Source organism: Lepidochelys kempii, chromosome 2, assembly GCF_965140285.1.
Source record: "Lepidochelys kempii isolate rLepKem1 chromosome 2, rLepKem1.hap1, whole genome shotgun sequence".
NCBI classification, from domain to species: Eukaryota; Metazoa; Chordata; order Testudines; family Cheloniidae; genus Lepidochelys; species Lepidochelys kempii.
The window spans coordinates 29,489,543-29,510,769 of NC_136381.1; the positions used below are offsets into that span (position 1 = coordinate 29,489,543).

General features: G+C 40.9%; 1 protein-coding gene across 2 annotated transcripts in view; it reads left to right on the forward strand.

The window, feature by feature from the left end:
- Positions 1-21,227, forward strand: part of CSMD3 (CUB and Sushi multiple domains 3) — a 1,215,628-nt gene that overhangs the window by 396,808 nt on the left and 797,593 nt on the right. For both annotated transcript variants that reach the window (XM_073330296.2, XM_073330291.2), the window contains exon 6: positions 15,589-15,701. In XM_073330296.2, coding sequence (XP_073186397.1) covers positions 15,589-15,701 — 113 coding nt within the window. The remainder of the gene's footprint in view (positions 1-15,588; positions 15,702-21,227) is intronic.

Here is a 21,227-nt window from a genome sequence, read left to right on the forward strand (position 1 = left end):
CTTTTGTTGTTGTGAAGAAGATCCATAAGAATTAGGTTCATGCCTAAATGCACTGTCAGCAGACCATGCAGTCTTAAGGCATGGGCCAAGAGTTTTTGCAAAGCTGCTGTTTGTTAAGCAGTCAGTTTTGGCTGTGATTCTGTGTGAATCCCTGAAAGGCTACAGAAGCAAAAGAGCTGTTTCTTGAGACAGGGCAGAAGCATTTAGCCCAAAGTTTCTGCCCGAGGGGGTTGCGTGTGTGGTGTAGTAAATGTTTAGTGCCACTATGTGGGGTGGCCAATAGAGGGACATAATGAAAGGAGGTAAAAGTCTGTAAACAGGACATGAAGACAATATTGCATTCAGCCTGACCACAGCGTCCTGGGTCTATGTAAATTGTACTGCTCGCATGCCATTTATTGCCAGCCTTGCTTCAGAATTCAGCAGTCATGTACATTTTATAAATAAATACATTTCACTAAGAAAATACCTAAATCTATGCCATTGATTTCTGCTCCAAACAGAAGAGTGACATGAAAGGCTGCCCCCAAACCTACTACCACTCAGCAGAAAGGCAATGAAATAATTAAAATTCTTGAATTTCTGAAAGAAGGAATTATGTACATATATGCTGTCAACTCTACACTTTTTACATTTATGCCACACACACAGGGTAGTGAACATATTCTGTACTTTGAATTGTCAAACATATGTGTTTGCTAATCTGGTTGTGTTATTCACTGAGGTTTTGGGAGATATGGATAGAGTTTTATCCTTTTTTATGCCCACATTGTCCATTATATGCCTTGTTTTATATGACTATTCCAGAACAAGCTTCTGTGCCATTTCTTTATGAGACATAACAAAGGCAAGCATAATAGATGAACATCATTTGAGAAACAAAACAAAACAAAACAATAGTATAGATGAAACCACAGGATCTAAATAGTTTGGCTAATATGTGCCCACAAGAACAAGAAATACCATGTATACCTAAAAAGAAAAGGAGGACTTGTGGCACCTTAGAGACTAACCAATTTATTAGAGCATTAGTCTCTAAGGTGCCACAAGTCCTCCTTTTCTTTTTGCGAATACAGACTAACACGGCTGTTACTCTGAAACCGACCATGTATACCTAGTATCTGCCCTAAATCACATGTATATTTGTTTTTCAATGCACAGATTTAACTACATTTAATTCCTTCCACTGTAGTTTTAAAGCAAAGGTCAGTTCTATTCAGGTTATTCCCTATTCTTTTTGGATTCTGTGGCAAACACTGCAATTGTACAGGATTTTTACTGATCAAAGGTAGCTTCTAAATTAACATAATGCAGCACCTTAACCATGTCTTTTTAAAAACACAGCAGCTAAATACCCCAAGAATACCATCTAACTGAACAGTGTATTTTGCACACTTTGAAGTTAAGGATTATATCATATTTTGGTAGGCTTTTTTGGTGAAATGGAAGGCATGCAACTTGCCATTTTTTAATAACTGACTGCAAATGACTTAGCACTTTGTTCTAGCCGAGAGAGTATGCAATCCAAGGATGGGAATTTTTTAAGGTGTTCAGCATTGGCCTCAATCTCCTCCCTTCAAAATCAATGGTAAAATATCCATTGTCTTTAGTGGAGGTAAAGTTAGGCCAATGCTCACTGCTTTTAAAAAAAGACAATCTTAAATCAAAAGTGGGAGAAAAAAGTATCAGTACTCAAATTTTACAGAGGGGGAACTGAAGCATAGAGAGATTAAGGCCCAGAGTTATTTAGGCATGAACACCCACAGATTACAATGTCTCCCTAGAAATATGTGGCAGTGATGAATTTGGGAGCAAGTGAACTAGCACAATGTAAGGACATTATTTCAATCAATATTGTTGGTTTTAAAAATAAATTTTAATTAAATACAAAATATCTAGTACATGTAGTGCTGTATACGAAGTGGTGAAATGAGTTAGTTTCGGGGAAGATACTTGTACTTACATTTAGGAAAATGTTCTATGGTACAAGCTATGACTATGCTTGAAGGAGTGCTTGGCACAGAACTAGGATGGACTGCCAATGCATTATGATAATGGTGAAGAGCTTTATAATTTGCTGAGAAGATAAATTGACATGAGAAAAGGGTTAGCTATGTGAACAGAATAAGCAATCATTTTCTGCCAGTAGCCATTGCAAATCCTGTCAATTTGCAAAACTACTTAGAGGGAATAATCCCATAGAAATCATAAACTGCAGAGATCAGATGTTTGGAAGGATGAATTTACTTAGAACTCTGCTGACATCAGCATGTGCTTAATTAGAGTGATTTTATCTATAATCCACAACTGTCAGGGATAAAAGTGTTATTGAATAATAGACTTGATTGACAGCCTTAAATAGATATTAGCTCTTTAAACATGAAACTATAAGGTGCCATCATCTAAGGGGCTTGAGTTTAGTGTTTTCTTTTATTCTTACAATTATACATTTGGAATGCAATTTTCATGTTTTTTGGCTTATTAATCTTTTAAATAACATATGGAGATAATTTCTAATACATTTCACTACTAATCAAGTTGGGCATTAGAAATTCTAGTAGCCTATGTTAATCTTTGATTCAAGTGCCCAAACAAGCACTTTGATTCATTCTCAGATATGACTATTACAGTGGTTTTGCTTATACATCATTAAAGTTATATCAGAATTTTTGTAAAGTGCCGTGAGTGTAAGGTTTTATATTTCAGCAGTAGCAAATTACAATTACAAAATTGCTGTACGGCCTGTGAATTCTGGTGACATTTTGTTTCTGCAGAATTTGAAATGACATTATTTCTATTTAATTTGAATATGGCCAGTCCATAATATGGATTGAGCAATGCTGGGGATTTAAAGAAAAGCAATATTTGGTTCTTTGGCACCTCCTGCATCATTAATTGCAGTATTATACAGATAATTAATTGTTCTTAAACTCATTTAATCTCTATTGACCAGAGTGAAAAGAATATTGTAACAAATTTGTAACCACCTAGGTCACTTAATGATGGTTACCAGGGTGTCCATCATGATCAACTTTATGGTGACAGTGGGGGGGTAGGTTTCAGCTCATCTGGCTCCAAAAACACAGATAAGCTTAGAAAGAGGCTTCCAGATGCCCTATGACAGAGTGGTGAGCAGTTCTGACTGTATCCAGTACAGGTCAGTGTACATATTCATGCCATAAAGCTCCTTACAATTTTCAACACATAATATCTACCTGGCTGGGAAACAGTATTTCCTTTTCATTAGAAATTCTGGATTGTCAGTTTTTCGTTTCATTCTGCAGTGGCATGAAATATCAGCACTGTAGAATTTCCAACAAAATAGAACAATCCATTTCAGTGCTAGCCAGGCAGCTGGGTACCTTGGGAGCTGGCCAACAGGCAAGTCAGGCAGACAGCAAACTGAGCAGTTGGACAGCCAGGTAGCTGAGAAGCCAGGCAACTGGACAGCCAGCCAGCCAGCCACGCAGCCCACTTGCTAGCCAGGGGTCTGGGCAGCTGGGCAGCCAACAGGCCAAGCTGCCAGCCAACCAGCCTACCTAGTTGACAGAAAAAAATCTCACAGAATCAATACATTCCCTCAGTATATTTTGATTCATTTGAATCATCATTTCCTGAATGAAAACATCCACTGAAAATTTTTGACCAGCTCTAACATGTACATATTCTAATAATGATATTTATATAAAAAAGGAAAAAACAATCTACTGGGGTTGGTAGCATTTCAGAGTCGCTTTCTACATGTGGGACAGTATCTTATAAGAACATAAGAATAGCCATACTGGATCAGACCAAAAGTCCATCTAGCCCAGCATCTTGTTGCAGCATTTTCGCACTGTGTCCGATGGGGAGAGAGAGGTCACAAAAGAAGGAGCTTCAAACAGATGAGGAAACTATCCTAAACATTAAAGGAATATTTTCCATTGTTGGATAGTTTGTTTGGGGAAAGTTTTATAAAATAATGGTTTAAAAGCCTGCATCAAAAATAATAAATTCCTAGCCTTTTGGCGAAGATCCAGTTTAGTTTAATAGTTTTATGGTTTAATAGTTTTCCTGTTTAATAATTTTTTTAAATCCAGTTGTAAGATGGAACAGGTCAAGGTCTTTGAGGTGACATGCAAGTGGGACATCAGTAACCACTTCCTTCCCAGTGGCAGCTTCACCCGATTTGCCACCTGGAGAACCATCCACAGGGCTTGGCTCAGTTGTGTCCCACTAAACAGAGCCATCTACGATGGGAATCAGGCAAGCAATGCAGAAAATGCAGCTATGCCAACCCCACATCTTGTGTAGCTGCAGGCTCCATTCCAGAGTGTGGCAGCTGCACCACACCACCATCTAAGACCGCTTAATCAAGGCCATCATCATTACTAACGAGGAACAGAAGAAGACCTTCACGGTGGACATCACAGTTCCTCTTGAAAAGAGTACCCTGGCCTTCCATGGCACCCCCCGGTCAATGTTTTGGTAGCTAGGGGTTACAAAGTTCAAATACATGTGCTGATCTTCAGTGCCTTGGGTGCATGGGATCCCAGTAACGAGCAAGTGTTACGAGAATGCAGAATCAGTCAGCGCTTTGCCAGCTGATGTGGCAGTTCATGCTGTTGGACACCATCAGGTGGTCAAGGGACATTTATTTAGAACATATCAATGGATGTCAGCAATATGAAGAGAAATGAGCTAGAGTGCCAATGAGAAGCAAAGACAGGAATTAGTTATTAACAAAGCACTGAAATATTCTCTAATGGATCATATTTATTGAGGGACAATTTACCCTAAATTATTAATTACTGAGGGACAATTTACACTCCTGGCTATATTTATTTTCCACAAACTACTCCTAGTATAAGTATCCATGAGTGATATATCTGAGTATTTGGATACTGATATTTAAACTGTATTGTTAAATTTATAAACTCTAATTTAGGATATTGCAGTTTATGTACTATATGCAATTTATGTTTTTTAAAGCAAACTTATTAGTTTGGGATAATTTAACCATTATACTCAGATGAATAGAAACTTTTTCATTAATCTGTGTTGCAGGTAATTTTAACATAAGCTTTAATAAAATCAGTTCCAACTGCCCTAAGACCATGAGGGAGATTCTTGAAGGACCATCTCCATATTGTACCATCTTTGGCAAAACACTACCAGTACTCTGCAAGACTGACTTCAGTTGGGACAATCAGATTTGTATATGGCATCCTAGCTATTTAAAATATTTACTGGAGGTGAGCTTCTCTGCGGGGATTGATGGCGATTTTACTCCTGAGGAACTTTAGTGAAAACCAAGGCTAGTGAAAACAAAGAACACATCCCCAAACACAGATGGCATCCACTATGACTTGTTGAAAAATTGGATCTGGATGTGATGGGTTGGATCACAGAAAACCCCTTGGGACTGCCACCTGATGTGCCAAGACTACTTCTGCCCTTGCTTTCCCTGTCAGCTTGGGACTCCAGAACCCTGCCTGGTTGTGCCAGACATGCTTGCTGGCTACAAACACAGGCCAAGGTCTGAACCACATCCCACAAACTGCAGGCTTAACTGAAAACAGCTTAAGTGTTCCTGTCTCCAACACCCAGATGCCCAGTTCCCAATGGGGTCCAAACCCCAAATAAATCCATTTTACCCTGTATAAAGCATATACAGGGTAAACTCATAAATTGTTTGCCCTCTATAACACTGATAGAGAGATGTGCACAGCTGTTTGCCTGCCCTCCCCCAGGTAGTAATACATACTCTGGGTTAATTAATAAGTAAAAAAGTAATTGTATTAAATACAAAATGTAGGATTTAAGTGGTTCCAAGTAATAACAGATAGAACAAAGTGAATTACCAAGCAAAATAAAATAAAACATGCAAGCCTATGCCTAATACAGTAAGAAACGGAATACAAATAACATTTCACCCTCAGAGATGTTCCAATAAGACTATTTTACAGACTAGCCTCCTTCTAGTCTGGGTCCAGCAATCACTCACACCCCCTGTAGTTACTGTCCTTGTCCCAGTTTCTTTCAGGTATCCTTTGGGGTGGAGAGGCTATCTCCTGAGCCAGCTGAAAACCAAATGGAAGGGTTTTCAGGGGCTTAAGTAGGCTTCTTCTTGTGGGTGGACACCCCTCCCTCCCCCTATGTAGAATCCCAGCTACAAGATTCTACAAGATGGAGTTTTGGAGTCACATGGACAATTCACATGTCCATGCATGACTGAGTCCCTTACCAGCCAGGCCACATTCCTGGGAAAGCTCAGATGTGGATTGGTATCTCCAAGTTCATTGTTGGCTTAAGTGTTTCTTGATTGGGCACTTACTGAGAATAGTCTTTTCTCAGGAAGCTGACCAACTGCTTCACTGAGGCTACTTAAAATTAAACAGGTAAATAGCTAATATTCATAAGTTTGAATACAAAAATGATACATGCATACAAATAGGATGAATATATTCAGTAAATCATATCCTTTACAGAGATCTGTTACATGGCATATGTAGCATAAAACATATTCCAGTTATAGAATCATAGAATCATAGAATATCAGGGTTGGAAGGGACCCCAGAAGGTCATCTAGTCCAACCCCCTGCTCAAAGCAGGACCAATTCCCAGTTAAATCATCCCAGCCAGGGCTTTGTCAAGCCTGACCTTAAAAACCTCTAAGGAAGGAGATTCTACCACCTCCCTAGGTAACGCATTCCAGTGTTTCACCACCCTCTTAGTGAAAAAGTTTTTCCTAATATCCAATCTAAACCTCCCCCACTGCAACTTGAGACCATTACTCCTCGTTCTGTCATCTGCTACCATTGAGAACAGTCTAGAGCCATCCTCTTTGGAACCCCCTTTCAGGTAGTTGAAAGCAGCTATCAAATCCCCCCTCATTCTTCTCTTCTGCAGGCTAAACAATCCCAGCTCCCTCAGCCTCTCCTCATAACTCATGTGTTCCAGTCCCCTAATCATTTTTGTTGCCCTTCGCTGGACTCTCTCCAATTTATCCACATCCTTCTTGAAGTGTGGGGCCCAAAACTGGACACAGTACTCCAGATGAGGCCTCACCAATGTCGAATAGAGGGGAACGATCACGTCCCTCGATCTGCTCGCTATGCCCCTACTTATACATCCCAAAATGCCATTGGCCTTCTTGGCAACAACGGCACACTGCTGACTCATATCCAGCTTCTCGCCCACTGTCACCCCTAGGTTCTTTTCCGCAGAACTGCTGCCTAGCCATTCGGTCCCTAGTCTGTAGCTGTGCATTGGGTTCTTCCGTCCTAAGTGCAGGACCCTGCACTTATCCTTATTGAACCTCATCAGATTCCTTTTGGCCCAATCTTCCAATTGGTCTAGGTCCTTCTGTATCCTATCCCTCCCCTCCAGCGTATCTACCACTCCTCCCAGTTTAGTATCATCCGCAAATTTGCTGAGAGTGCAATCCACACCATCCTCCAGATCATTTATGAAGATATTGAATAAAACCAGCCCCAGGACCGACCCTTGGGGCACTCCACTTGATACCGGCTGCCAACTAGACATGGAGCCATTGATCACTACCCGTTGAGCCCGACAATCTAGCCAGCTTTCTACCCACCTTATAGTGCATTCATCCAGCCCATACTTCCTTAACTTGCTGACAAGAATACTATGGGAGACCGTGTCAAAAGCTTTGCTAAAGTCAAGAAACAATACATCCACTGCTTTCCCTTCATCCACAGAACCAGTAATCTCATCATAAAAGGTGATTAGATTAGTCAGGCATGACCTTCCCTTGGTGAATCCATGCTGGCTGTTCCTGATCACTTTCCTCTCATGCAAGTGCTTCAGGATTGATTCTTTGAGGACCTGCTCCATGATTTTTCCAGGGACTGAGGTGAGGCTGACTGGCCTGTAGTTCCCAGGATCTTCCTTCTTCCCTTTTTTAAAGATTGGCACTACATTAGCCTTTTTCCAGTCATCCGGGACTTCCCCGGTTCACCACGAGTTTTCAAAGATAATGGCCAGTGGCTCTGCAATCACAGCTGCCAATTCCTTCAGCACTCTCGGATGCAACTCGTCCGGCCCCATGGACTTGTGCATGTCCAGCTTTTCTAAATAGTCCCTAACCGCCTCTATCTCCACAGAGGGCTGGCCATCTCTTCCGCATTTTGTGATGCCCAGCGCAGCAGTCTGAGAGCTGACCTTGTTAGTGAAAACAGAGGCAAAAAAAGCATGTCATATATACATTCATAAGCATATTCCCATAAAGCATTATGGGGTGCAACATCACACTGGGATGTTTTGTGCTTGTGACCATAGGTGCCGACTCCATAGGTGCTCCAGGGCTGGAGCACCCAATGAGAAAAATTAGCAGGTGCTTAGCACGCACCGGCAGCCAAGGTCCCACACTCCTCTGCATTCCTGCCCACTGGTCAATTCCTCCCCATCCCTCCCAGCCCCTCCTTAGGGGGGACAGGGCACGCTCAGGGAGGGGGTGGAAAGAGATGGGGGTGTGTGGAGTGGAGGTGGGAAGAGGCAGAGCAGTGTGGGGCCTTGGGGGAAGGGGTGGGGTGAAGACAGGGTTGGGGGCAGGAAGAGGTGGGTGGGGTGGGGGCTTACGGGAAAGGGTGGAGTGGAGGTGGAACTTGGGATTGAGCATCCCCAGGGAAAATTAGAAACTGGCGCCTGTGCTTGTGACCATTTTCAACAAGTACAAACAGTTCGGCACATGGAAGACAGTCATGACCATACCGATTTACAAGAAAGGGGAACCTAGCAATCCTTGCAACTGGAGGCCCATCTGCTTGGTTTCTGCCATCTATAAACTCTATGCCGCATGTATTGTGGCCAGGATCACACAATGGGCATTGAGGGAAGGGGCTGTCAGCTCACAGCAGAAAGGTTTTATGTCTAATAAAGGCTGCTACAAGCACATCTTCATTCTTCAAACTGTCCTCCATACTGTAAGAACAAAGAGGCACCAGTGTACAATGGCATGGCTCAAGCTGCCAAATACCTTCAGCATTATGCCTCACCAACATGTCTTTTTCACCTTGGAGAGTTCAGCTTGCCGAATAAGTTCCTTCAGCTGGTCCAAGAGCTCTATGATAACTGTGACACTATCATCTGTTCGGTGGAAGGTGAGACCCCAGCAGTGACTATCCACTCTGGTGTGAAGCAAGGCTTCCCCCTAAACCCCATCATCTTTATTCTGGTGATGGAGATGCTTATTGGGATAGTCACACAGGGTTTAGACAGATTCAACCTCCGTGATAAGAAAAAGAACATTTTGGCATATGCCGATGGCTTGGTGCTCATCATCTATGACCCACGATTGCTCCAACATATGCTTAATGCCACTACCGATGGCTGGATGGGACTCTGTATAATGTGGCAAAGTGTGCATCCCTTCATGTTGACAACCAGAAATGACAGTAGGCTTTTCCAGCAGTCTTCTCAATCCAAGGAGGGCCTGTGACTCACCTCGATGATGGAGAGACATACCAGCATCTTGGTATGTGTTTAGGTTTTTGTGTGAGTCAGACCCCAGAGGATACCATTGTGAGTAGTGTGCAAGATGCAGTTTGGCTAGACTCATCACTGTTGGTACTGTAAGAAAACATCAGTGCCCTTAACACCTTCCTGATCATCTTTATTTCATATGGCAGTCACCTAAGAACTATTACCCGATTGGTCAAAGAGTGGATGTATCTTCTGCAGACAGCCAGTAACAAGGTGATGCACATTTCCCACGGGCAAGGTGATGCTGGCATCCCCCTCAGGGGTGACCTCTATCACTCACACTTTCTACCTTCTGACCTGCCTGGATTTAGTGGTAAGGAGCTTTGCAATCAGGGGTCATTAGGAAAAGAATTGCCAGGATCCCAACTAGCCATGACATTGCTCCTACTTGAGCTGCTTGTTGGAGGGAGAGTTCAGGCAAGAAGGGGGAGTCTTCGCCTCACTGTGAAACCATGCCTGGAACATCCCTTGGCACCTTAAGAGATGCATTGGCTTCCAGTGGCCTTGGTGTGAGGAGCAACAGCAACTGGGAGTCCTGGTCCCTCAAGGATTACATGGATGGGCCATTATCATCCCACAAACAAGGACGAAACTTGAGGCTCTCCTGAAGAAAGCTGTCTGAGCAAAGTATATCAGAGACCTGAAGAGGAAACCAGGCAAGGTCTTTGAAGTTACCTTGAAATGGGATGCCAGCAGCCACTTTCTTTATGGACTCTTGTTTCATCCACAGGGCACACCTCAACTGCATCTCAGCAGATCAGTCTGACACGGCAACTGGGACAAGCAATGCTGGACATGTGGATATGAAAATGAGACCTTGCCCCATGTCATGTGCTGCTGTGAGCACCATTCCACTACATGGCAACTTTTCATAGAATCATAGAAGGTTAGTGTTGGAAGAGACCTCAAGACGTCATCTAGTCCAACCCCCTGCTCAAAGCAGGACCAACACCAACTAAATCATCCCAGCCAGGGCTTTGTCAAGCTGGGCCTTACAAGCCTCTCAGGGCAGAGATTCCATCACTTCCAGAGGTAACCCATTCCAGTGATTCACCACCTCCCTGTGAAATAGTTTTGCCTATTATCCAACCTAGACCTCCCGCACTGTAACTTGAGACCATTGCTTCATGTTCTGTCATCTGCCACCACTGAGAACAGCATAGTTCCACCCTCTTTGGAACCCCCCCTTCAGGCTACTATCAAGTCCCCCCCTCACTCTTCTCTTCTGCAGACTAAATAAGCGCAGTTCCCTCAGCCTCTCCTCATAAGCCATGTGCCCCAGCCCCCTAATCATTTTCATTGCCCTTTGCTGGACTCTCTCTAATTTGTCTACATCCTTTCTGTAGTGGGGGGCCCAAAACTGGATGCAATACTCCAGTTGTGGCCTCACCAGTGCTGAATAGAGGGGAAGAATCACTTACCTTGTTCTACTGGCAACACTCCTACTAATGCAGCCCAATATGCCATTAGTCTTCTTGGCAACAAGGGCACATTGTTGGCTCATATACAGCTTCTCATCCACTGTAATCCCCAGGTCCTTTTCTGCAGAACTGCCGCTTAGCCAGTCAGTCCCCAGCCTGTAGCAGTGCATGGGATTCTTCCATCCTAAGTGCAGGACTCTGCACCTGTCCTTATTGAACCTCATCAGATTTCTTTTGGTCCACTCCTCCAATTTGTCTAGGTCACTCTGGACCCTATCCCTCCATTGTGTGTACCTCTCCCCGACAGTTTAATGTCATCTGAGAGACACTATTTTGCCACAACACCATGCAGAATGGATTCAGTAAAACAATTCTGGCATCAGTGGGAACAGTTATAGTTAACTCATCTATTCTGGACTCCAAACTGAACCAGATCGCTGCCTTCGCTGCGGCACAAGAATGGAAACTGAAGAAATATGCCCCCTTGACTGACACCATGAGGAAAAGGGAATACTCCACTACTGTTCAGGAGATGTTTGTCGAAGCACTGGGCACTTGGGACCCCAAGAACAAGACCGTGTTCTGGAAGTGTAGGTTGCCCAGATGCTATGTCAAGCTAGTGTGGCGGTTGATGGTTTCTGATGCCATACATTGGTCAAGGGACATATATATTGAACACAATACTGGATGCTGTCAATATGAAGATAATATGATCCAGACCACTAACTGTGGAGTGATTGTGTATTCTTTGAACTGATTTAACTACTAGCATTTTTTCTGTGTTATATTCTTAACCACTAACACTTGTCTATTTTTTACCATGGGCAATTATTGGCTCATACAATTTTTTTTTGTTCATTTCCAATATACTATCATTTTTGATTAACATGAACATTCAAGGCCAGGCTATTTATAATTTGTATTCAACAGTTTATGTGTTCTATAATTTTTAAATCTTCTCTTTAAAAAGTTTTAATCAGTTCCGATTCTTTCTCTCTCTCCACTTATATTAGTATTTTTATTTCCAAAGTACTTGTTACAATGGGCAAATATGGCACCATATTACTTTTTCTTGTACCCATGTATGCCACCCAATTTTCTCCCTTCTCTTTGTATTCGAGTGGAGGATAGGTTTTATATTATATTCAGATGTTGCTGTACAGAGGATTGAGTGCTTTGGGAGGTGATTGCTTTAGTCTTGGAGATACACAGGACTAAATATATTTGTAGCTTTTTCTATGACTTCCAATACATTTCTAGGTGCTACTCAAAGTGCTGGAATTTTAAACTCCTTTATGAAATCATAGAAATCATAGAATCATAGAACTGGAAGGCACCTCAAGAGGTCATCTATCCAGTTCCATGCACTTGTGTCAGGACTAAATATTTTCTATACAGTTCCTGTCAGGTGTTTGTTTCACCTGTTCTTAAAAATCTCCAGTGATAAAGATTCCACAACCTCCCTAGGCAATTTATTCCAGTTTTTAACCACCCTGACAGTTAGGAAGTTTTTCCTAATGTCCAACCTAAACCTCCCTTGCTGCAATTTAAGCCCATTGCTTCTCGTCCTATCCTCAGAGGTTAAGAAAAAAAATCTTCCTCCTCCGTGTAATAGCCTTTTACATACTTCAAAACTGTTATCATGTCCCCTCTCAGTCTTCTCTTTTCCAGACTAAACAAACCCATTTTTTTTAATCTTCCCTCAAAGGTGATGGTTTCTAGACATCTAATAAGTTTTGTCCCTCTTCTTTGGACTCTCTCCAGTTTGTCCACATCCTTCCTAAAATGTGACGCCCAGAACTGGATATGATACCCAGTTGAGGCCTAATCAGCACAGAAAAGATTGGAAGAATTACTTTTCATGTCTTGCTTACAACACTCCTGCTAATACATCCCAGAAGGATGTTCGCTTTTTTTGCAACAGCATTACACTGTTGACTCATATTTAGCTTGTGGTCCACTATGACCCCCAGGTCTCTTTCAGCAGTTCTCCTTCCTAGGCAGTCATTTCCCATTTTGTATGTGTGTGAGTGATTGTTCTTGCTAAATGAAGTACTTTGCATAGGTCCTTATTGAATTTCATCCTATTTATTTCAGACCATTTCTCCAGTTTGTCCAGATCATTTTGAATTTAGTCCTATCCTACAAAGAACTTGCAACCCCTCCCATCTTGGCATCATCCACAAACTTTATAAACGTACTCTGTATGCCATCATCTAAATCACTGGTGAAGATATTGAACAGAACCAGACCCAGAACTGAACCCTGCAGGACCCCACTCATTATGACCTTCCAGCATGGGACCTCTTCATTTTAAAGACTGACTCTGTCTCATCTTCCTGCTTTGTCTTTACAAATGAGATTGGCTGGGACACAAGCAATTTATCCTGAGCACCTCCAGAGCAGCTTCCAATGATCTTTACTATTGGGTTTAGGGGGAGAAAAATGTTGAGCTTCAGCTCATGCTACAAAGCCTGTCTGTTCCCTCAGGCTTTCTTTGGTGTGGGTGGATTGAAAAAGGAGAGTAGGCTTCTATTTCACATCCACAACATTTAACTGTAATAGATGCTCAGACACATTCCATAAAAAAGAAGATTGACTTCTTGGACAACAGCACATGTGAAAACTCCAAGGACGCTGAATAATGGTCAATCACAGTCCTCTGGGTCTTCCTTTGAAGGAATGACTGGATCTGTTGTCAAGCAGATCCAACTATATGTTAGCTTCCACAGATTAGTGTACAGCCCATTATGATCAACCGTATCAAACAATGCTGAACGATCTAATAAAAAATCAGTGGGACACTTGACCCGTGTAAAAAGAGGATTATCAAGCAAAGTTATAAATGCAGTGTGCATGCTGTGTTATGCCCGGATCTCAGCCTAGATTGTTAAAAAGAGAAAAAAGATGACAAAATGATGTTTCCAAAGCATTAAATTGGCAATTTAAATGTATTTTATCAGACATGTTACCTTGATCTGCATAGCTTACATGAGTTTAGTGGTATAGGGTGTTGCAAAAAAATGTTAATATTGTAAAAACTTAACACACTTTTTGTCTTTGGATCAGTAGATAATACTTTTTTTGCCAGCTATGGAAGAAATAATTCTGTTACAGTTCTCTGTGTAGTAACACAGTAATTATATACCAGAGATTATTTTGCTTTTATAATATGATAAAGATTGTCCCTAAGGCAAACCAATGGAGCTCTTCAGGGATACTCTTGTGAGGACAAGAACCTGGATCAACACAATTTTAAATGTGAACATTTTAAAAAAATTTGTTCTGACAGTGTTGAAATATTTCACTTTCACTTTATAGTTCTGATTAATTATGAATTTGATATTATACAACAATATTATTTTATATTATATATTTATTACCTGTATGTAATACATTATGTTTAATGATTTAATATAAAATTGAAGATGAAATGAAATGAATCAAACTGATAAAGTCAAAATGAAATATTTTGATCCCCTTGAGTACAAATTTTCAGAATTTTCATTTTGTGGCAAACTTCAAAATTTCAGCTTTTTGTTAAAATTTAGAATTGGAGAAAAAAAGTCAAAATGTCCCATAGAATAGAAATTCCTGTTCTAGTTGTTATATTTAACTTACAAAATACATTTCTTCCAAAGTATCACATGCAGCTATTTATTAGTTAAGACTTCATGACTATTTAAAATTGAATCATATTCACTTTGCCAAACACAAAGCCTGAATAGTTTCAATACAAGTAGTAGAGAGGTATTCGAATTGGAAGACGAATGTGAGTATCTGAATATAAGATGGTAACTTCGGCTGGAACAAAATACTGGCCAACAGAGGAATACCTGTGCATTTAGGAATAAACACGACATGAACAACCTGGAGTTCATGTATAACTTTCATTGTAATTAATGGGACTTGTGAGCATGAATCAAAACATAATGTAGAATGTCAAGAAGAAAGCATGGTCCAGTAGTTAGGGCACTAGCCTAATTCTCTGCTGTTCCATGAACTTTCTGTGTGATGTTGGGCATGTCACTTAGTCTCTCTGCACTGTATTTTTAAAAGTGTTTAGGCGGCTAAAGATGCAGGCAGGCACATGGTGGTATTTTCAAAAGTATTTAGGTGCCTAACTCCCAAATGACACCTAAGTGCTTTTGAAAATCTCACTTGCAGTATATCTGTATCTCAGTAGGCACCTACATACTTTTAAAAATCCAGCCCTGGGTGCTTCTGTTCCCCATCTGTAAAATGGGGATAATAGGACACTTTCTTACTGTGGGAGTTATGTGGATTAATACCTTAAAGATTTGAGGTGTTCAGATACTATAGTACAAGGTACACAGTACCTTGGATAGACAGTATACCCCTCGTGCAGATAGTATACAGAACGTGCCTCTTGATTCCAGTTGTTAGGGAAACCCAGACACTTGTCATAGGTTTAGCATTCATGAGTTACATGTCATATTTATTCATGGAATAAAAAGGCATATTCATTGTCTCAATGAGTTACACATATAGTATCTGAATATGAGCATGTTTATAAGAAAGCTTTTTTTTTCCTCTTTAAAATTAAGGATTTTTATCAAACTTCAAAAACAAAGGAGCTCCACGTCTTCAGCACTGATGTTTTTTTTTGTCTCCCCTCCATTAATTATTTTTATTTCATTTCTCTTTTATAATTCAGGTTATCTGGAATGAATATACCCCCTCCAATTATCAGCAACAAAAACTGGCTCAGACTGCATTTTGTAACGGACAGCAACCACCGATACCCTGGATTTAGTGCTCCCTATCAAGGTATATTTAATTAAAACCATTTTTCATTCCAGAATGTTAAAAAAGAGGGGAAGGGGTTGTAAACATAACTGCATTTCACATTGAGAGAAATTTGCTAATCTATTATAAATTGATAGTTCAAACATGAATAAATGATAATTCTCCTGCTGTGGGAACAACATGAACTTTATTAAATTACAGTATAGACTAAAGTAGATAGTTGCTGTGCAAATGTTTAGCATTTAAGAGGAATCTGGAATTCTGAAAGGTAGTGTGTAATTGATACTGAAACAACACTTCTATCCTAAAAGAACATCACCCACTGTTCAAAATGATATAATAGTGCATGTTTGTAAAACAGTGGAAAAGAACTGCATACTAAATGGAAATTTTATCAATTACATTTCTGTGTGCACTGTGTTTATTATTGAGGGTTTAATTAATCTTGTTAGGATTCTTAACTACTGCTTTTATGAACAAGCATAATTTTGAATAAGTAGAGTAAAAGTATCTGAGGCATTAACTTGGGCATCTCACTGTTTGGAACAAGACAATTATAAAGATGAAGTACTGATGAAAATGTAGCTTCTATAATGTTTGGTAATAGTTTCTGCTTTTTCACAACCCATTATTGTAAATAATATATTTACAGTTTCAACTGGTCTTCAGGGAACAGTAACCCTTGTTATAGATAAATTTTCCATTTATCTGTTTAGAGAACTTTCATACAGGATAAGCAAAAGGATTTTAGCTGCAGTATCTTTTTTTTTACAATTGTTATGACAATCCTACACATAATTATGCTTGGAAGAAAAGTTACCCATGTGCATAAGTGTTTGCAGGATCAAGCCCCATCTATTTGATTTTTAGATGAGCCTTATATTGCAACTAAACTAGGAACAAGCCATACTTATTCCTGAAATACAGTGTGTTTGGACAGGTAGTTTATTATTGGAAGCCTTTTTTGTAACATTGTGTGACAGCCTCAGATACTCAAGAATAGACAGACTTGAATCTGACTTGCAGTTCAGGAAACTAGAATGTGCACCCTGGTCTGCTCCAGGTTGTGGATCCCTGGCGTGTTTACTCTAACTGAATTTAGGTCAAATGAGTATTCAAAAGAGGAAAGAAAAAAGTGACAATAAAAATAATTTGAGAATTATATTCCCTAGAAAATGCAAGTTTTCCGTAACAGTGTTATATAAAAAAAGAAAAAAAAATTATAGCATCCTTTATACCAAAAATCCCTCTCTACTGTAAACTAGCTAGCTCATGGGACTGGTAATAGGATATGATGGAGTCTTTCACAACTAGGTCACTATACAGAGCCAGTCCTAAGTTGGTGATGAACTATCTGATAATTGTTTTGGGGGCTTATGTAGAATGAGATGAGTTCAGTTTTCAAGTGGACATGTTGCTCTCAGTTCAGTTTTCAAGTGGACATGTTGTCCATATGGAAAAAGTGCAACACAGCGGACACCGTTGTTGGCATTGTTGGTAGAGATGCCAAGGAACAAATGAACAAGGAGAATGAACTGCTGTATGACTTCTAGAGTTGTTCCCACCATGTTGTGTTTGAGGCACACGGTGAATGTGCATATGCAATCTGAACATGCTGCATTTCTATCATTCCTCTTTATTGATTAAATGATGTGCTTCACTTTCTAATGGCAACAGTCTGGAATCCTTTACAACTAATAAAATTCACTTTAAAAGCAAAATAGAAAATGTAAACCAAAAAATTATAAAGTGAGGTTCCCTTGAAAATTCATCAGCTGTTCTCACATAGTGAGGTCTGAAATAATACAGTAGTTCCCCATACCTGAGAGAGGAAATGCTTTTAAACTTAGGGGTGGGAAGAAGGAGGACAGGCTGTCAGCTAGAGGGAGAGAAAACTGGCAAGTGAAAAAAGATCAATAAAATTAAAAGTTAAAATAAATAAACATGCAAACATTGTCACAACTAACCATCATGAAGGAGAATGGAGAAATGCAGTAATGTGGACGGGAAAGGTATGGTTCAGAGCCAGTGATAGCTATCACACAAGTTTAAGCATATAAAACAATCCTTACCATAGAAATCTCATATATTCATTAAAAAATATTTTCTGTGATAGGCCAACCAGTTTCTTGAAATAGATAATGCTCATTTTCTAACAACTTATTTGATGGGTAACTGTATTTGTGATGGTAAGACATTTTAAAATAGATTCCGTAGCAAGTAAAAACATGCAGTTCAAAACCATTATGCTGAAGAGCAATAAAACAGAAATATAAGTTTTAGGTGTGGTGGTTTTCCATTCATGTTTTCCCCTACTCAACTCTGAAAGCTAGCCATCAATCCTTTCAGCATCTGGTAAGTTGTAACATGGCTGTATTGTTCCTGTACTTGCTATAGTAACTGCATTGCTAAAACCTACCCATTCTCTGCAAAACTCCAAGTTCTCAAATACATTACTATAACTTTCTACTGTCTTCCCTCCCTGCCTCTCACCAGTCTAATCCTTCCCAATCTTATCCTTCCCACATACTAGCACTACAACTGACATCTTGCTCCAATCACACTTACCCGCTACTATATCTCAGTATTATGAGGTTCAAAAGTTTCACCCCTGCTGGGAAGATTTGAATTCTACAACTGTTCATTGGTTAAGATTTCCCAGACACTGCTTGTCCATATCTATTTAATATCATATTTATTCATACTGTCACACAGAATCATAAAAATGTGGAGGTGGAAGGGACCCTGGGAGGTCATCAAATCCATCCCCCAGAGCTGAGGCAGGACCAAGGAAACCTAGACCAGCCCTGACAGATGTCTGTCCAACCTGTTTTTAAAAACCTCCAGTGATGGGGGATTCTACAACCTCCTTTGGAAGCCTAGTCCAGAGCTTAACTACCCTTATTCAATGGACAGGGAGACCAATTGATCACAGTCCTCTTTATAACAGCCCTTAACATATTAAAGATTATTATTAAATCCTCCCCAGTCATCTTTTCTCAAAACTAAATATGCCCAATGTGATCCGGGGTGCCTGGGGTAGCCCTCACTGAAAATGCCAAGGCCAGGGCAGGCTGCAAAAGGAGAGCAGATTCTCCCAAAATCTGGTGGGTAACCTGAAGTTTGACTCACCAACCAGTCACAAACTGTACTTCTGATCTCCCACACTGGTTATTAAGAAGTCAAAAAAAGAAATCGCACAGCTCCCTTATTGCATTCCAGTTCGCTGGCTCTCAATCAGCACCTAGGTCCAGTAAAGTGAGAAGTTGTTTAAAAACCTCTGCTCATTATACAGCTTCTGAAACCCAAAGGGCCAGCCACATTGCCAGGTCAATATTAGGTTGGTCTTACCCAAAATACCACACTGCCAGCCAATCCTTTAGTGTCTAAAACTAAAGGTTTATTATAAAGAAAAAAAGAAATAACAAGAAGCAGTCACACACAGAAACTGTCAAAGTCTATTTATCAGGTTCTTAGCAGTATTGGTGAGTTTGCTGATCATTCAGTCCTTTGTTCAGAGCTTCATTTGAAAGCTTACCTTCCAGAGGTAAGAAGCAGGAATGAAGACAAAATGGAGATAATGTAGCTGCCTTTTATGTTGTTTTGCTATGTGGCTTGTACGACCTGTGTCCCAAAGACAAGTTTCACAGCACATGGCATAGAAAAGTCTTTGAGTTCTGTCTATAAGCATACCACATGCCTTGCTGACTCATAAGGTGTATCCCCTAGTTCCTTTCAATGAGTTCATTGTACACATGATGACACTTGATGGGCCATCAAATAGGCTAGGCAATGCTGATGCCAATCTGTCTAGGGCTGTCACCCAGAAACACAGCACAAGTTTGGAAATACAGATATACCATACATATCTATAACTCATAATACAAAGGTGGTACAAACATATAAACAACATTATCATACTTGGCAAATTATAACATTTTCGCAGGTACACATGGCATATCTGGTCAGATTCCTTGCAATGATATAATATTAGTATCAACAATATCATAAAGTGTCCAACGTATTCCATACAGCATCACACCCAATACTTTAAACCTTTCCTCAGAGGCAGAGGCAGATTAAGGTTTCCTGAGGCCCTGAGCCCGAGCAAGTGGGGGACGGCCCTTCTCACCCCTTTTACCTGAAACCCCACCCGTGGCCCCATCCCATTCTGCCCCTTCTCCCGTGGCCCCAGCCCTGTTCAACCCATGGTCCAGCCAAATTCTTCCTCGCTCCCGCTCCAGCCCTGCAACACATTTGCTCCTTTTTGCCCTGCATCCTGCTACCCCAAGACAAGAGAAACTCTGTCCCCCCTCCACGTCCCCAGGGCCACAGCAGGGAGCTCCTCCAGTCCTGGGACCACAGCCATGGTCCAAGCACTGGGGCTTTTTGCCATCTGCCGCCCTTCCCGCCCGCCCAGAGGATTATGGTTGGGGCGCTGAGGCTTCCCTATCCCACCCACCTGACATTTCTTCCGAGGCCCCGGTTGGGGTGCTGGGGCTTCGTCTGGCACCCTGCCGCTTCTGCCAAGGCTCTGGGTTCATTTGATAATCCGCCACTTCTTATAGGTCAAGTTTTCTAAACCTTTTATCGCAGTGGTGGGCGACCTGAAGGGTAATCTGATTGTGGGCCGCAAGACATTTTACTGATGTTGACTGTCTGCAGGCATGGCCCCCTGCAGCTCCCAGTGGCCGCGGTTCACCGTTGCCGGTCAATGGGAGCTTTGGGAAGCGGCAGCCAGTACCCTGATGGGCCGCAGGTTGCCCACCACTGTTTTATCATTTCTCTGCTCTCCTCTGGTCTTTTTCCAATTTGTTCACGTTTCCTAAGATGTGGTGACCAGAACTGAACACAGTACTCCTGCTGAGGCTTCACCAGTGTCAAGTACAGCAGGACAGTTACCTCCCATATCTTATATACAACACTTCTGTTAAGATGACGTTATTAGCCTTTTTCACAAATTCATCACATTGTTGATTCAGATGTAACTTGTGATCCACTGTAACCACCAGGCCCTTTTCGGCAGTACTATCAAGTTATTCCCCATTTTGTGGTTGTGCATTTTATTTTTTCTTCCCAAGTGAAGTACTTTGTACTTATCTTTATTGAATTTCATCTTGTCGAATCCACACCAATTGTCCAATTTGTCAAGGTTGTTTTGACTTCTAATCTTGTCCGCCAAAGTGCTGGTCTATAATTCCCTGGGTACTCTTTGTTCCCCTCTTTAAAGATAGGTACTATGTTTTCCCTTCTTCAGTTCTCTGGAACCTTACCCATTTTCCAATAATTCTTGAAGATAACTAGTAACAATTCCAAGATTGTTTCAGCTAGTTGCTTATGTTCCCTATGATGAATTTCATCAGGCCCTGTTGAGTCAGATACATCTAACTTATCTAAATATTTTAACCTGATCTTTCTCTCTTTTAGGTTGCACTCCTTTCCCCATGTTAATATTAATAGTGTTATCTGGCCACCATTAACCTTTTTAGTGAAGAATGAAGCAAAATAGGCATTAAACACCTCAGCCTTCTTCATGTCAGTTATTAG